Source organism: Oncorhynchus mykiss, chromosome 15 (genome assembly GCF_013265735.2).
Source record: "Oncorhynchus mykiss isolate Arlee chromosome 15, USDA_OmykA_1.1, whole genome shotgun sequence".
Lineage (NCBI taxonomy): Eukaryota > Metazoa > Chordata > Actinopteri > Salmoniformes > Salmonidae > Oncorhynchus > Oncorhynchus mykiss.
The window spans coordinates 41,066,180-41,083,765 of record NC_048579.1 but is presented as its reverse complement, the minus strand read 5'-3'; the positions used below and the strand labels follow the sequence as shown (position 1 = coordinate 41,083,765).

The window sequence follows — 17,586 nt, the reverse complement described above, 5'->3', positions numbered from 1 at the left end:
AAGGGTCTGAATAAATAAGGTAGTTGTTTATTTTTAATAAATCTACAAAAATGTGAGAAAAAAAAGTTTTGTAATTATAGGGTATTGTGTGTATATCTAGAGAGGTGACAGTGACAGATGTCAAGGAGTGGCTGTCAAGGCTCACGTTCAGCTCCCAGAGAGCTCTGCTGGTTTAAAGTATGTCTGTGTGTGTGTGTGTGATCACCTCCAGGTTTTGACACTCCTGGGCCGAGTTGGTGGGCAGGCCGATCCAGCGGATCTCCTTCTTCTCCTTGGATATGATGTTCATGGCCATCAGCACGTTGAGAGCATCATACACACGCCTGCGGATGTTCTTCTGGTCATACACCTGCTGGGGAGGGAGAGGGATAGCGTGAGGAAAGAGAAAAGAAGCGAGTAAAGAAAAGAGATGACATAAGAGAAGAGCAAGGAAACAGATAATAGCAGAGAAGAGGTTATGATTCTAAGCTTGTCTTGGGGGGGTCAAGGGGCATCTCATTAGTAACTGTCCCATGGTGTGTGTGTCCCTGGCCAGGACTACTCGCTACCCCTCCTGCGGCGCACTAACTGCTAGCCCTCATGGTTAATCTGTTTTTAATGAATGATACTGTTTAACATTCCACAGGAAGTAAGCAGATTAGGTCTGGGGCCAAGCTATTTTTAAAGGGGCCATGTCATTATTAATGCCGGAAAGTATTCAGCGGTTGGCCCCCTCCCCACTATTAAAACAGCCTAACTTTCAGTTGGACTTCTCCAACACAATGCTTTAGGACGCAAGGGAACCGTTTGCAACATAAACAACATTCCATAGTCTCTACGAGCTCAAATGTGTAATTCGTTAATTGCTTATCTTGAACAGTTTATGAATGGAAAAACAAACTTATCTTATTTATTCAGGGTAGCCCAATTGAGACCAGGGTCTCATTCCCAATAGTGCCCTGAGTACAACAATTTTCTCAAAAACAGAAAGAAAAATGTACATAAAAAATGTAAGAATTAAAATAACCAACAGGCTAGCCTGTTGTCCAGATCGGTTTGTTCTTTAGTTATGCATGAAAAGGGACGTTAGAGGCATTGGCTAAAGTATAGTCAGAAATCTGGCCACCTGGCTTGATCCGCTCAACAACCCCCTACAATACTTTATCATTCTATTGGCACAATGGGTTAGATGACCACGGTTCTAGCAACACCAGGGTTATGTTCATTAGGGCACGCAATGGAAAATATAACTGAATCAAATCAAATCAAATTTATTTATATAGCCCTTCGTACATCAGCTGATATCTCAAAGTGCTGTACAGAAACCCAGCCTAAAACCCCAAACAGCAAGCAATGCAGGTGTAGAAGCACGGTGGCTAGGAAAAACTCCCTAGAAAGGCCAAAACCTAGGAAGAAACCTAGAGAGGAACCAGGCTATGTGGGGTGGCCAGTCCTCTTCTGGCTGTGCCGGGTGGAGATTATAACAGAACATGGCCAAGATGTTCAAATGTTCATAAATGACCAGCATGGTCAAATAATAATAAGGCAGAACAGTTGAAACTGGAGCAGCAGCACAGTCAGGTGGACTGGGGACAGCAAGGAGTCATCATGTCAGGTATTCCTGGGGCATGGTCCTAGGGCTCAGGTCCCCCGAGAGAGAGAAAGAAAGAGAGAAGGAGAGAATTAGAGAACGCACACTTAGATTCACACAGGACACCGAATAGGACAGGAGAAGTACTCCAGATATAACAAACTGACCCTAGCCCCCCGACACATAAACTACTGCAGCATAAATACTGGAGGCTGAGACAGGATGGGTCAGGAGACACTGTGGCCCCATCCGAGGACACCCCCAGACAGGGCCAAACAGGAAGGATATAACCCCACCCACTTTGCCAAAGCACAGCCCCCACACCACTAGAGGGATATCTTCAACCACCAACTTACCATCCTGAGACAAGGCTGAGTATAGCCCACAAAGACCTCCACCACGGCACAACCCAAGGGGTTGGGCGCCAACCCAGACAGGATGACCACATCAGTGAATCAACCCACTCAGGTGACGCACCCCCTCCAGGGACGGCATGAGAGAGCCCCAGTAAGCCAGTGACTCAGCCCCTGTAATAGGGTTAGAGGCAGAGAATCCCAGTGGAAAGAGGGGAACCGGCCAGGCAGAGACAGCAAGGGCGGTTCGTTGCTCCAGAGCCTGAAGCCTGGCACCGTTTCTCATTGCACAAGTCCAGACTGAAGCCAAGCACCGTTTCTCATTGCACAAGTCCAGGTAGTCCCCCCCATTTCATTCCATTTTCTTCTGTTTGGTGCCTAATGAACACAACCCAGGGATGTATGTTTGATTCCTGCATGGGCCACATATACTGAATATGTGTCACTGTCAACCGTAAGTGGTTTTGGATGAAAGCATCTGCTAAATTACCATATTATTTACGGACTCACCGAGTCTGTGGCCATGACGTTGGTGGAGTGGGTGAACTCAGCCACCAGTTCGTCGGCCACCTCGTTGTAGGACGTGGTGCCTTTCTTCTGCACCTTCTCACACACCTTCATGGAGAAATGCCTCAGGCCCTTCCCGTTCTTATCGCCCTTCAATCGCTTGCTGTGGTGGAGAGATCACAAAGAAGCAACCGACACATTAATGACCAGACGGTCACAACATCTAGAACTAGCTGTTACACAAATTAAATAGTTTATTTGTCACATGTACAGGATACAGTAGGTGTAAAACAGTAAAGTGAAATGCTTACAAAAGATGACACGGCACACACAACTTGTGCAAAAGCACACACACACTCTAAACTCGATACACACATGCTACACCTCCAACTCCACACTTACTTGTCAAATCTCACCTCACAATCAAACAATATAAACACTCAATGGACTCAGTGGATCAGACAAAACAATGTATACAATAATTCCATACTAATGTAAAACGATTAATTTCTCTCCAACACTTTCACAAGCAAAAGCACACTTGTGAAAACCATGACACATTAACATATGCATGATGGAGCTTGGCATGTATGTGAAGACCATAGTGCACGCTTTGACGCTCTCCTCCAATGTGCGGTCACACAATCACGTGACATGCGCTCATTAGACGCACTGCTCGTTGATGCTTCAAATTAGTGTATGGTTTTATACTCGGTACACATTCAGCGCAATTCTGTCGATGTGTACTTATATTTCAAGTGTATTTAAAGTGTATTTAAAACAATGCAGAAGGGTAATAGCACTATTGGGAATAGACAATAGTAATATCTGCGTTCCAAATGGCATCCTATTCCCTATATAGTGCACTACCCCATGAGGATCAAAAGTAGTGCACTATTCAGGGAACATGGTGCCATTTGGGACAGATTCATGGTTGTGGTTGGAGCAACATTTTCTGCCCCTACACTCCTAAAGAATTGACTTGGGTTTCATCGAGAACCCCCACACCAGACATTTTTATCCTCCAGTGAGACATTTATATCAAATGAGTGCAGATTTGAAGGCCGACTCAATTCTTGAGAATGTGTGTGTGTCTCTCTCTCTCTCTGGGAGTACCAGTACAGAGTCAATGTCTGGGGACACTGGTTAGACGAGGTAATATGTACGGGTTGAAGTCGGAAGTTTACATACACCTTAGCCAAATACATTTAAACTCAGTTTCACAATTCCTGACATTTAATCCTAGTAAACATTCCCTGTCTTAGGTCAGTTAGGATCACCACTTTATTTTAAGAATGTGAACTGTCAGAATAATAGTAGAGAGAATGAGATTTCAGCTTTTATTTCTTTCATCACATTCCCAGTTGGTCAGAAGTTTACATATACTAATTGAGTGTTTGGTAGCATTGCCTATAAATTGTTTAACTTGGGTCAAATGTTTTGGGTAGCCTTCCTCAAGCTTCCCACAGCATGTTAGGTGAATGTTGGCCCATTCCTCCTGAAAGAGCTGGTGTAACTGAGTCAGTTTTGTAGGACACCTTGCTCGCACTTGTTTTTTCAGTTCTGCCCAGAAATGTTCTATGGGATTGAGGTCAGGGCTTTGTGATGGCCACTCCAATACCTTGACTTTGTTGTCATTAAGCCATTTTGCCACAACTTTGGAAGTATGCTTGGGGACATTGTCCATTTGGAAGACCCTTTTGCGACCAAGCTTTAACTTCCTGACTGATGTTTTGAGATGTTGCTTCAATATATCCACATGATTTTCCTTCCTCATGAGGCCATCTATTTTGTTAAGTGCACCAGTCCCTCCTGCAGCAAAGCACCCCCACAACATGATGCTGCCACCCCCATGCTTCACGGTTGGGATGGTGTTCTTTGGCTTGCAAGCCTCCCCCTTTTTCCTCCAAACATAACGATGGTCAGTATGGCAAAACAGTTATATTTTTGTTTAAGCAGGCGAGAGGACATTTCTCCAAAAAGTACAATCTTTGTCCCAATGTGCAGTTTTGGAGCAGTGGCAACTTCCTTGCTGAGCGGCCTTTCAGTTTGTGTCAATATAGGACTCGTTTTACTGTGGAAAAAGGTACTTTTGTACCGGTTTCCTCCAGCATCTTTACAAGGTCCTTTGCTGTTGTTCTGGGATTGATTCCCACTTTTCGCACCAAAGTACGTTCATCTCTAGGAGACAGAAAGCGTCTCCTTCCTGAGTGGTATGACGGCTGCGTTGTCCCATGGTGTTTATACTTCTGTACAAACAATAGTACACATCAATGTGGTACCTTCAGGGGTTTGGAAATTGCTCCCAAGGATGAACCAGACGTGTGGGGGTCTACAATTTAATTTCTGAGGTCTTGGCTGATTTCTTTTTGATTTTCCCATGATGTCAAGCAAAGAGGCACTGAGTTTGAAGGTAAGGCCTTGAAATACATCCACAGGTACACCTCCAATTCACTCAAATGACATCAGTTGGCTTTAGAAGCTTCTGATAAGCTATGACATAATTTTCTGGAATTTTCCAAGCGGTTTAAAGGCACAGTCAACTTAGTGTATGTAAACTTCTGACCCACTGGAATTGTGATACAGTGAATAAGTGAAATAATGTCTGTATACAATTGTTGGAAAAATGACTTGTGTCATGCACAAAGTAGATATCCTAAAAGACATGCCAAAACTATAGTTTGTTAACAAGAAATTTGTGGAGTGGTTGAAAAACAAGTTTTAATGACTCCAACCTAAATGTATGTAAACTTCCGACTTCAACTGTACATGTAGGTAGACTTAGTGACTATGAATAGATAAACAGAGTAGCAGCAGCGTGAAAGAGGGGTCTGGGTAGCCCTTTGATTAGCTGTTCAGGAGTCTTATGGCTTGCGGGTAGAAGCTGTTAACCTCTTGAACCTCTGGGGGCAGTATTTCATTTTTGGATGAAAAACGTTCCCGTTTTAAACAAGATATTTTGTCACGAAAAGATGCTCGACTATGCATATAATTGACAGCTTTGGAAAGAAAACACTGACGTTTCCAAAACTGCAAAGATATTGTCTGTGAGTGCCACAGAACTATTGCTACAGGCGAAACCAAGATTAAATTTCATACAGGAAGTGAGCCAGATTTTGAATGCGCTGTGTTCCAATGTCTCCTTATATGGCTGTCAATGCGCAAGGAATGAGCCTACACTTTCTGTCGTTTCCCCAAGGTGTTTGCAGCATTGTGACGTATTTGTAGGCATATCATTGGAAAATTGACCATAAGAGACTACATTTACCAGGTGTCCGCTCGGTGTCCTCCGTCGAAACTACTGCGTAATCTCCAGGTGCGTGCATTTTTCCATTTTGAACAGAGGAGAAACCAAACTGCCACGAGTGATTTATCATCGAATAGGTATGTGAAAAACACCTTGAGGATTGATTCTAAACAACGTTTGCCATGTTTCTGTCGATATTATGGAGTTAATTTGGAAAAAAGTTTGCGTTGTAATGACTGAATTTTCTGGGTTTTTTCTTAGCCAAATGTGATGAACAAAACGGAGCGATTTCTCCTACACAAATAATATTTTTGGAAAAACTGAACATTTGCTATCTAACAGTCTCATTGAAAACATCCGAAGTTCTTCAAAGGTAAATTATTTTATTTGAATGCTTTTCTTTTTTTCTTGCTATGCTAGCTATCAATACTCTTACACAAATGCTTGTGTAGCTATGGTTGAAAAGCATTTTTTTGAAAATCTGAGATGACAGTGTTGTTAACAAAAGGCTAAGCTTGTGAGCCAATATTTTTATTTCATTTCATTTGCGATTTTCATGAATAGTTAACGTTGCGTTATGGTAATGAGCTTGAGGCTATAATTACGCTCCCGGATACGGGATTGCTCGTCGCAACAGGTTAAGAAGCGTTTTGGGCCTAGACTTGGTGCGCCGGCACCGCTTGTCGTGTGGTAGCAGTGAGAATAGTCTGACTAGGGTGGCTGGAGTCTGACAAATTTTAGGGCCTTCCTCTGACACCGCCTGGTGTAGAGGTCCTGGATGGCAGGAAGCTTGGTGATGTACTGGGCCATACACACTCTGTAGTGCGGTCGGAGGCGGCACAGTTGCCATACCAGGTGGTGATGCAACCTGCTCTTGATGGTGCAGCTGTAGAACATTTTGAGGATCAGAGGATCCATGACGAAACTTTTTCCACTTCCTGAGGGGCAATAGCCATTGTCGTGCCCTCTTCACGACTGTCTTGGTATGTTTGGACCGTGATAGTTTGTTGGTGATGTGGACACCAAGGAACTTGAAGCTCTCAACCTGCTCAACTACAGCCCCGTCAATTGCAATTGGGGGCGTGCTCTGTCCTCCTTTTCCTCTACTCCACAATCATCTCCTTGGTCTTGATCACATTGAGGGATATGTTGTTGTTCTGGCACCACACGGCCAGGTCTCTGACTTTCTCCCTATAGGCCGTCTCATCGTTGGTGATCAGGCCTACCACTGTTTCATCGGCAAAAACGTGATGTGTTGGAGTCATGTCTGGCCGTGCAGAGATGAGTGACAGGGAGTAGGAGGGGACTGAGCAGGCACCCCTGAGGTGCCCCCGTGTTGAGGATCAGCGAGGCACACACACACACACCTTGCTGATAGACCTCAATGGAAAGAATTAGCTATGTATGTGCTCATAGCCCCAGCCATTCAGGACAGTACAAAAAACAAAGCACTGTCTGTCGAATGCTGATGTGCTCTATGTCAGGAGTCATTGCATGCTGCCACACAAGTCCTCTGGCATATGCTGTGTTTTAGGCACACATGTCCTCTTTCTCACAACAGTTCCAGTGTAATGTGGTTTCTCTAGCTCACTAGCCCAGGGAGAGGGAAGAGAGGGATTCTTGCATTTCATTACAAACCACCACCTCCACATGCAGGGGAAGCACTATTGTTTATCATTTCACAAGGATCGCTGTGTGCGCGTGTGCATGCACGCACGTATAGTCATCTCATTCTCAAATCAGCAGAAACATGGTTAACTTTTGGCGAATGTGAATCCAAAACGGGATAAAATGGATGATTGACTGATGAACCGTTAAGCTACGCATGACGCTCCGCCCACACAGCAGTGATAAAAATCGCTTGTTTAAATCAGGGGCTCGCACTCTGTGATTTACACACCAAGGGAAACCGAAAGGGCGGTAGTGGGGCATGGAGAAAAATAAGAGAAATCAGGCTAAAAAGAGATATCGCCACAAAGAAAACAGAGGGAGAGAGGGGGGGGTTGATATACAGACATTTTGTGTGTGTGTTCAGGTGAGTGGATTATGTAACATTAGGGTTGTTAGTCGTAGAGCACAACACAGATGCGTTACATTTGGCAACGTGCAATTGGTAAAACCAACTATGATGTAGAAAATGTCACACAGGGCAAGAGGCGCAGGCAGAATGTGCATATGCATGAGCGCATGTCAAGTCAAAAGTTTGGACACACCTACTCATTGCAGTGTTTTTCTTTATTTTTACTATTTTATACATTTCAGAATAATGGTGAAGACATCAACACATATGGAATCATGTATAACCATAAAGTGTTAAACAGATCAAAATATATTTTATATTTGAGATTCTTCAAAGTAGCCACCCTTTGCCTTGACAGCTTTGCACAATTGACATTCTCAACCAGATTCATGCGGTAGTCACCTGGAATGCATTTCAAATCAACAGGTGTGCCTTGTTAAAATGTACATTTGTGGAATTTCTTTCCTTCCTAATGCGTTTGAGCCAATCAGGTCTATTGTGACAAGGTGGGGCTGGTAAACAGAAGATAGCCCTAATAGATAAAAGACCAAGTCCATATTATGGCAAGAACAACTCAAATAAGCAAAGAGAAATGACAGTCCATCATTACTTAAAGATATGAAGGTCAGTCAATCAGTAAAATGTCAAGAACTTTGAAAGTGTCTTCAAGTGCAGTCACAAACACCATCAAGCGCTGATGAAGAAACTGGCTCTCATGAGGACCGCCACAGAAAAAGACCAAGAGTTACCTCTGCTGCAGAGGATAACTTCATTAGAGTTACCAGCCTCAGAAATAGCAGGCCAAAAAAATGCTTCAGAGTTCAAGTAACAGACATCTCAACATCAACTGTTCAGAGGAGACTCCGAAGCCAGGCCTTCACGGTCAAATTGCTGAGAAGAAACCACTACTAAAGGACATCAATAAGAAGACACTTGCTTGGGCCAAGAAACATGAGCAATGGACATGAGACCAGTGGAAATCTGTCCTTTGGTCTGTTTAGTCCAAATTTGAGATTTTTGGATCCAAACGCTGTCTTTGTGAGACGCAAAGTAGGCGAACGGATGATCTCCGCATGTGTGGTTCCATTCGCGAAGCATGGTGGTGGTGGTGTGATGGTGCTTTGCTGGTGACACCGTCAGTGATTTATTTAGAATTCAACCAGCATGTCTACCACACCATTCTGCAGCGATACGCAATCCCATCTGGTTGCACTTAGTGGGACTATAATTTGTTTTTCAATAGGACAATGACCCAAAACACACCTCCAGGCTGTGTAAGGGCTATCTGACCAAGTAGGAGAGTGATGGAGTGCTGCATCAGATGACCTGGCCTCCACAACCACCTGAACTCAACCCAATTGAGATGGTTTGGGATGAGATGGACCGCAGAGTGAAGGAAAAGCAGCCAACAAGTGCTCAGCATATGTGGGAACTCCTTTAAGAGTTTTGGAAAAACATTCCAGGCGACTGACTACCTCATGAAGCTGGTTGAGAGAATGTCAACAGTGTGCAAAGCTGTCATCAAGGCAAAGGGTGGCTACTTGGAAGAATCTATAAAATATTTTGACTCGTTTAACACTTGTGGTTACTACATGATTCCCTATGTGTTATTTCAGCTTTGATGTCTTCACTATTATTCAACAATGTAGAAAATAGTAAAAATAAAGAAAAACCCTTGAATGAATAGCTGTCCAAACTTTTGACTTGTACTGTAGGCGTGAGAGAAAGAGAACACAGAGAGAGAAGAACAGAGAGAAGAGGAGAGCGAGAGAATAGATATAGATGAAGACGAGGAAGACTATGTAAGTGGACAGGACAGAGACATGTAAAGATATAGCTGCGTGTGTGCGCCTAAGTGAGTGAGCAATCGAAATGTCCATTCACAAACATCCCCCAACCCTCAAACTATAGGCACAGTACAGTTCCTTCTAACACGCAGTAGAGTAGAGAGTAGGCGACTGCAGAGCCGCTCATTACATAACTGGAGCACACACACACGCAAATAGGAAGACCGTGTATGTGTGTAGTGTATGAGGTAGGAGGTGGGGATGGCAAGCCGCTGCGTGGTGGAAGCTTAGGGTTACAGTTGTCAGGACAAATTAGTTCCAGAACCGCAGCTACTGTAGCTTGGATAATTTGGGAAGAATTAGAGAGAGAGAAGACGAGAAACAGGCTGGAAAAATGGTGGTGAATGTGCGATAATGGGTACAGGGAGAGTAGTCATGGTGTGAGGAACACGCTCACACTCAGTGACGCCGAAACCACAGAGGCACCTTTTCTCCTTAGAAAAATGCAAACATACTGTGACCGAATACAACAACCGGAGGTCTGTTGAGTGTGACTCGAAATCCAGACCTCCATGGGTTGATAAATTTAAGTTTCCATTGATCATTTTTGTGTGATTTTGTTGTCAGCACATTCAAAAAAGTATTTAATAAGAATATTTCATTCATTCAGATCTAGGATGTGTTATTTTAGCGTTCCCTTTATTTTTTTGAGCAGTGAAAGTTTATTATACCTGTTTTTACATTTTATTTGCAATATATAAAGATGTAATGAAAATGGGTAAAGTACATGTTAGCTAGTGAGTGAGGGTCTGTTTGTTTGTATGAGAACGACGATAGCCTATGTCTGTGTGTGTGTGTGTGTGTGTGTGTGTATACACTGCTCACACTTCAAACTCCACTATGGCCAAGACCAAAGAGCTGTCAAAGGACACCAGAAACAAAATTGTAGATCTGCAATAGGTAAGCAGCTTGGTTTGAAGAAATCAACTGTGGGAGCAATTATTAGGAAATGGAAGACATACAAGACCATTGATAATCTCCCTCGATCTGGGGCTCCACGCAAGATCTCACCCCGTGGGGTCAAAATGATCACAAGAACGGTGAGCAAAAATCCCAGAACCACATGGGGGGACCTAGTGAATGACCTGCAGAGAGCTGGGACCAAAGTAACAAAGCCTATCATCAGTAACACACTACACCGCCAGGGACTCAAATCCTGCAGTGCCAGATGTGTCCCCCTGCTTAAGCCAGTACATGTCCAGGCCCGACTGCCAGTCTCCAGATCTCAACCCCATAGAACATCTTTGGAGGGAGTTGAAAGTCCGTTTTGCCAGGCAACAGTCCCAAAACATTACTGCTCTAGAGGAGATCTGCATGGAGGAATGGGCCAAAATATCAGCAACAGTGTGTGAAAAACTTGTCAAACGTTTTCTGTAAGTCTTCACCTCCGTCATTGCCAACAAAGGGTATATAACAAAGTATTGAGATAAACTTTTGTTATTTACCAAATTCTTATTTTCCACCATAATTTGCAAATAAATTAATAAAAAATCCTAAAAAAAATTCTCATTTTGTCTGTCATAGTTGAAGTGTACCTATGATGAAAATTACAGGCCTCTCATCTTTTTAAGTGGGAGAACTTGCACAATTGGTGGCTGACTAAATCGTTTTTTGCCCCACTGTGTGTGTGTGTGTGTGTGTATGTATATATATGGTGTAGAATGTAAACCCATACATCTCAACACAGGCAGCATGCTTCCTCCAATCAGTCTACATTAGAGGGAGCATCAAGGAGCTTGCTGGCTACAGCACCACTGCACCAAGCCCTGTCCCTTCTGCTCCTGCCACAAGTGTTCATCTGCCCAAATATATTTGTGCAGGCATGGATGTGCCTAAGGGCCAAAAGGGCACAGCATGGCGGCGTTGCTGTGTTGTTTGCAAGATGAAGTCCCCCTTTACATGCACAACATGCTCAGTGACCCTCTGCTTTACATCAGAAAGATACTGCTATGGCATCTGGCATCAGCAGCAGAATATTGTCTAGAGTTTTGGCAAAGTTGGTGGGGTTATATGGCAAAGTGGGTGGGGGCTAGGGTCAGTTTGTTATATCTGGAGTACTTCTTCTGTCTTATCCGGTGTCCTGTGTGAATTTAAGTCTGCTCTCTTTCTCTCCTTCTTTCTCTCAGAGGATCTGAGCCCTTGGACCATGCTTCAGGACTACCAGCCATGATGACTCCTTGCTGTCCCTAGTCCAACCGGCCTTGCTGCTGTTCCAGTTTCAACTGTTCTGTCTGCGGCTATGGAACCCTAAACTGTTCATTTTTACTCGAGGTGCTGTCCTGCTGCACCCTCTACAACCACTGATCTCCACCCGGCACAGCCAGAAGAGGACTGGCCACCCCTCATAGCCTGGTCCCTCTCTAGGTTTCTTCCTAGGTTTTTGCCTTTCTAGGGAGTTTTTCCTAGCCACCGTGCTTCTACACCTGCATTGCTTATATATATATATATATATATTTGATAGAGGCCTGAGGGTCTTCCAAATATTGAAAGTGTGCAAATAGTTACCCATGTTATTTTGTAAATGTATATATATTTATTCATATATTTTTTTTAATCAATAATTATATTTTTCCCCAATTTTTTTTAAACATTCTTTTTTATTATTTTTTTTTTTGGGGGGGGGGGGTGTTAGAATACCATTTTGGCATTTTGTATATAGTTATTTGTTTCAAAATGTATACCTTCACCAATTTGGTCACTTGGGTACATTTGCGCTACTTGTGTGGGACACCTGGGTGACTTCATGTAGCACACTCATTTTGGAAGTTATCATTCTGAAACTTTGCACAAGTACTGTTGCCCTCTTATATTTTTCACTGAAATTGTCCCCATCATCTTATCTGAATGTTTGTTTTATCTTGTTCATTTTAAAGATGATAAAACAATGAAAAAAAACATGTTTTTTATTTTTGTATCTAAACCAGATATATTGTGTTATATCCTCCTACATTCAATTCACATTTACACAAACTTCAGAGTGTTTTCTTTCAAAATGGTGCCAAGAATATGCATATCCTTGGTTCTGTGCCTGAGCTACAGGCTGTTAGATTTGGGTATGTCTTCAGGCAGAAATTGCACAAAGTAGGGGGGTTAAACAGCTTGGAAACCTCCAGAAAATTATGTAATGGCTTTAGAAGCTTCTGATAGGCTAATTGACATCGTTTGAGTCAATTGGAGGTGTACCTGTGGATGTATTTCAAGGCCTACCTTCAAACTCAGTGCCTCCTTGCTTGACATCATGGGAAAATAAAAATAAATCCTTGGGAGCAACTTCCAAACACCTGAAGGTACCACGTTCATCTGTACAATCAATAGTACACAAGTATAAACACCATTAGACCATACTGCTCAGGAAGGAGGCGCGTTCTGTCTCCTAGAGATGAACATACTTTGGTGCAAAAAGCGCAAATCAATCCCAGAAAAACAGCAAAGGACCTTGTGAAGATGCTGGAGGACACAGCTACAAAAGTATCTATATCCACTGTAAAACGAGTCCTATATCGACATAACCTGAAAGGCCTCTCAGCAAGGAAGAAGCCACTGCTCCAAAACCGCCATAAAAAAGCCAGACTACGGTTCGCAACTGCACATTGGGACAAAGATTGTACTTTTTGGAGAAATGTCCTCTCGTCTGATGAAACAAAAATAGAACTGTTTGGCCATAATGACCATTGTTATGTTTGGAGGAAAAAGGGGGAGGCTTGCAAGCCAAAGAACATCATCCCAACCGTGAAGCACGGGGTGGCAGCATCATGTTGTGGGGGTGCTTTGCTGCAGGAGGGCCTGGTGCACTTTACAAAATAGATGGCATCATGAGAACGGAAAATCATGTGGATATATTGACGAAACACCTCAAGACATCAGTCAGGAAGTTAAAGATTGGTTGCAAATGGGTCTTCCAAATGGACATTGACCCCAAGCATACTTCCAAAGTTGTCGCAAAATGGCTTAAGGACAACAAAATCGAGGTATTGGAGTGGCCATCACAAAGCCCTGACCTCAATCCTATAGAAAATGTGTGGGCAGAACTGGAAAAGCATGTGCGAGTAAGGAGGCCTACAAACCTGACTCAGTTACACCAGCTCTGTCAGGAGGAATGGGGCAAAATTCACCCAACTTATTGTGGGAAGCTTGTGGATGGCTACCAAAAACATTTGACCCAAGTTAAACAATTTAAAGGCAATGCTACCAAATACTAATAGAGTGAATGTAAACTTCTGACCCACTGGGAATGTAATGAAATAAATAAAAGCTGAAATAAAACATTCTCTTCTTGGTGACAGGGGGCAGTATTTTTACATCCAGATGAAATGTATGCCCAAATTCAACTGCCTGCTACTCATCACCAAAAGATAAGATATGCATATTATTAGTAGATTTGGATAGAAAACACTGATGTTTCTAAAACTGTTTCAATCATGTCTGTGAGTATAACAGAACTTATTTAGCAGGCGAAACCGAGGACAAACCATTTTTCTTTTTTAGGTCACTCTTTTCAATGAGTTTTCATTGGGAATCCAGTTCATACCGCTTCCACTGGATGTCACCAGTCTTTGGAAATTGGTTGAGGTTTTTCCTTTGTGTACTGAAGAAGTAGCCCTGTTCAAAACGAGGGTCACGTCAAGTGTACTGTTAGAGGTGCGTGACCAGAAAGCTAGCCTCAGTTTGTGTTCCTCCTGTATTGAACACAGATCATCCCGTCTTCAATTGTATCAATTATTCATGTTAAAAGATACCTAAAGTTGTATTACAAAAGTAGTTTGAAATGTTTTGGCAAAGCTTACAGGTAACTTTTGAGATATTTTGTAGTCACGTTGCACAAGTTGGAACCGGTGTTTTTCTGAATCAAACGCACCAAATAAATTGACATTTTGGATATATATATATATATATTATATCGACAGAATTAATCGAACAAAATGACCATTTGTGATGTTTATGGGACATATTGGAGTGCCAACAAAAGAAGCTTGTCAAAGGTAAGGCATGATTTATATTTTTATTTCTGAAATATGCTTTCTCTCTTTGTTTACGGAGGTGCTACCCTCAGATAATAGCATCGTTTGCTTTCGACGAAAAGTCTTCTTGAAATCTGACATGTTGGCTGGATTCACAACAAGTGTAGCTTTAATTTGGTATCTTAAGTGTGATTTCACGAAAGTTTGATTTTTATAGTAATTTATTTGATTTTGGCGCTCTGCATTTTCACTGGCTTTTGGCCAGGTGGGATGCTAGCGTCCCACATATCCCAGAGAGGTTATGGGCTTTGTAAGTAAGCATTTCACTGTGTTGTATTCGGCGCATGTAACGAATAACTTGATTTGATTAATACCAGCATATCAGTTTCACTAACAACAAAAAAATACATAATTGAGTTAATACAAACATGGTCTCTTTTTTGTTTTCTGGAGTAAGGCAGCTCCAAAATGCAGGTGTTCCAGCCTGGTTCAATGCTTTCAGTGGTGGGGCCAGTAGAAAATACGAAGTGTTATGTCGTGATTGGCTCAGTGTTCTGCCACTCATGGGGACACGACATCACCACCAAGTCTAAAGGTAAACCTTGGGTGCTGCCCCTTGGGTGCTGCCATAGAGTTACATTAGAAGTGCCCATCCAAGAAGGCTCAAGGTCATTGGCCACAGATAAAATTACATCAAATCAAGTTATATGTACAGCATCTTTGATTGAACTGATCATGTCAACATCATACTTTAAAAATCATGAATCAAGTCGACAATCTACTTGCAAATCCTTTTTAATCCTTGTCATATGAAGAGAAATTATAGATAAAACGTACTGGTGCTCATCGGCCATAAACATTAGACAAGTTGGAAATCGCAAATTCAACAGTGGTCCCAAATCTGGGAGTAAGGGTCTCTTTTCCAATTTTAAAATGATAAACATTCAACATTGACCATGCTGTCAATGAAGCATGATTTGTGCAGCGATCAAAACAACTTACAGAAGTTTTCGCAGTTCTGAGTTGAGTTCAGGATGAACTCTCACTGGGAAAATGTTTTGAACGGTCATTCAACTCAGAATTGTAAATTTGGCCTCTTTCTATAGCTACGACCTGAAGATCAATGACGTCATCATGATTCAACCTCCCCCCCCCCCCCCCCCCCCCCCCCCCCCCCCCCCCCGAGTTGTCCGTTCTTTTGAAAGCACCATAAATCAAGAGAATGCCGGACTTTGATGACAAAACTTGCCCGCCGCGCCACCTTCCTGTTCAAGTCAGCACAGCATAAGGGGAGTCCAAAAATGTATTATATGCTGCTGCATAAATTATGTAATATGCCAGAGAGATATGCATACTGTAGCTAAGAAAGTAATACTAAGTGTATGTTGTGTAATACGATGTTAGTAGCCCATGTGCCTCACCCTAATAATTTAGTCTATTTACCCCTCTTAAATGTTGTCTACTGTTCTGACATGGTGGTGCACATGTAGCCTATAACCTGTTTTAGAGAAATGTAATCATTAAATATTGTAAGAGCTTTCATTGTCTGCTTGTATGCCCCCTTTATTTATCCTACGGTTCTGACTTGGTGTACAGGGAGAATACTGTAAGAACAGCCCATGTTCTGAATGTTCTGTCGCTGTATATTTCAAAAGTGCTAAACAAATAGTTGATTATGTCCGTTCTAGCTCGCTCATTAATGTCTTAATCGAAATTACAGATTGCACCTAATACGCTTGTCGTTCCCTTATGCCATAGTTTGTACATCTAAATTGTCATTAGAAACCACATTTGTTTAAGCAAGTCAGCCATATCAGCTGTTTTTTTTAAGGCAGTACATGAGGCTGAATTAACTGTTTCACTGCAAGACAAGGCTCTGCTTATAGCCAAGTGTAGCAGTGGTAAGATGTTGGGACTGCTGTTGGGACAGCTTTATGTAGGCCCTAACATTTTGTTGGCACCATTTGTCACCGTTATAGTGCAATAATGTATTGTTTAGTGTTGTGTAGTGGCTTTGCTGGCATGCATCCCACTTTTTTTGCTGGCAAGCATCCCACTTTTTTTTAGATTTACATGCTAAAATCATCACTGTATATATCCATACAAATGACGCCAGCTGATTCATGATTTCGATGGGTTTCATGCCATTCGCTCCATTCCAACCATTATGGGCCGTCCACCCTTCAGCAGCCTCCACTGGTCAGGATTTATTTTCCGTAGGCCATTACACTTGATGGCTGGTTGCAGGTGACTGAGGGGCTTTTCTGCTGTCTGCGCTTTTTAATTTTTTTTTACCATGCAATCGTCAAAGAAGGGGATGGATAGTCTTCAAAGGATTAAATACCCTTTCTCTCCTCACCAGCATCTAACTGCACACTAAGTGAGGACACTTATTGGCCAGCATGTGCATGCCATGCAGAGTGAGAGAGCCTGCTTGTGATTCGTCAGCATTCTCTGTACATCTAGAGAGTGAATGTACGGAGTCTAGCGCTTCTAATTGGAGTAGGTACCGTAGTCCAGTTTTTGTTGTATTAACAGTGTCAAAGAAATGAGAAAATTGCAGCCTCTTGCAATATGGATATTGCACGTCAATATTACAATTTCAAATCTGAATTCGATGAATGGTGCGGCGCTAACACGCTCTGGCCCTGACACACGTACAGTTCCAGTCAAAAATTTGGATACAAATACTCATAAGGGGTTTACTTTATTTTTACTATTTTCTGCATTGTAGAATAATAGTGAATACATCAAAACTATGAAATAACACATGGAACAATGTAGTAACCAAAAAAAGTGTTCAATCTAAATATATTTTATATTCTAAGTATCCAACCTTTGCCTTTTATTTAACTAGGCAGGTTAGTTAAGAACAAATTCTTATTTACAATGACGGCCTACCCCAGCCAAACCCTAACCCGGATGACGCTGGGTCAATTGTGCGCCGCCCTATGTGACTCGCAATCACAGCCTGTTGCGATACAGCCTTGATGACAGCTTTGCACACTCTTGGCATTCTCTCAACCAGCTTCACCTGGAATGGTTTTCCAACAGTCTTGAAGAAGTTCCCACATATGCTGAGCA

At 42.5% G+C, this 17,586-nt stretch overlaps 1 protein-coding gene across 7 annotated transcripts in view; it reads right to left on the bottom strand.

Moving 5' to 3' along the window:
- The window catches only part of tfdp2 (transcription factor Dp-2), a 58,163-nt gene that overhangs the window by 4,773 nt on the left and 35,804 nt on the right, over nt 1-17,586 (bottom strand). For 5 of the 7 annotated variants that reach the window (XM_021563198.2, XM_021563196.2, XM_036944358.1 and 2 more), the window contains 2 exons: nt 2,434-2,593; nt 206-352 (listed from right to left, as the gene is read on the bottom strand). In XM_021563198.2, the coding sequence (XP_021418873.2) occupies nt 206-352; nt 2,434-2,593 (307 nt within the window). The remainder of the gene's footprint in view (nt 1-205; nt 353-2,433; nt 2,594-17,586) is intronic. The other 2 variants (XM_021563197.2, XM_021563195.2) reach the window with 1 other exon arrangement.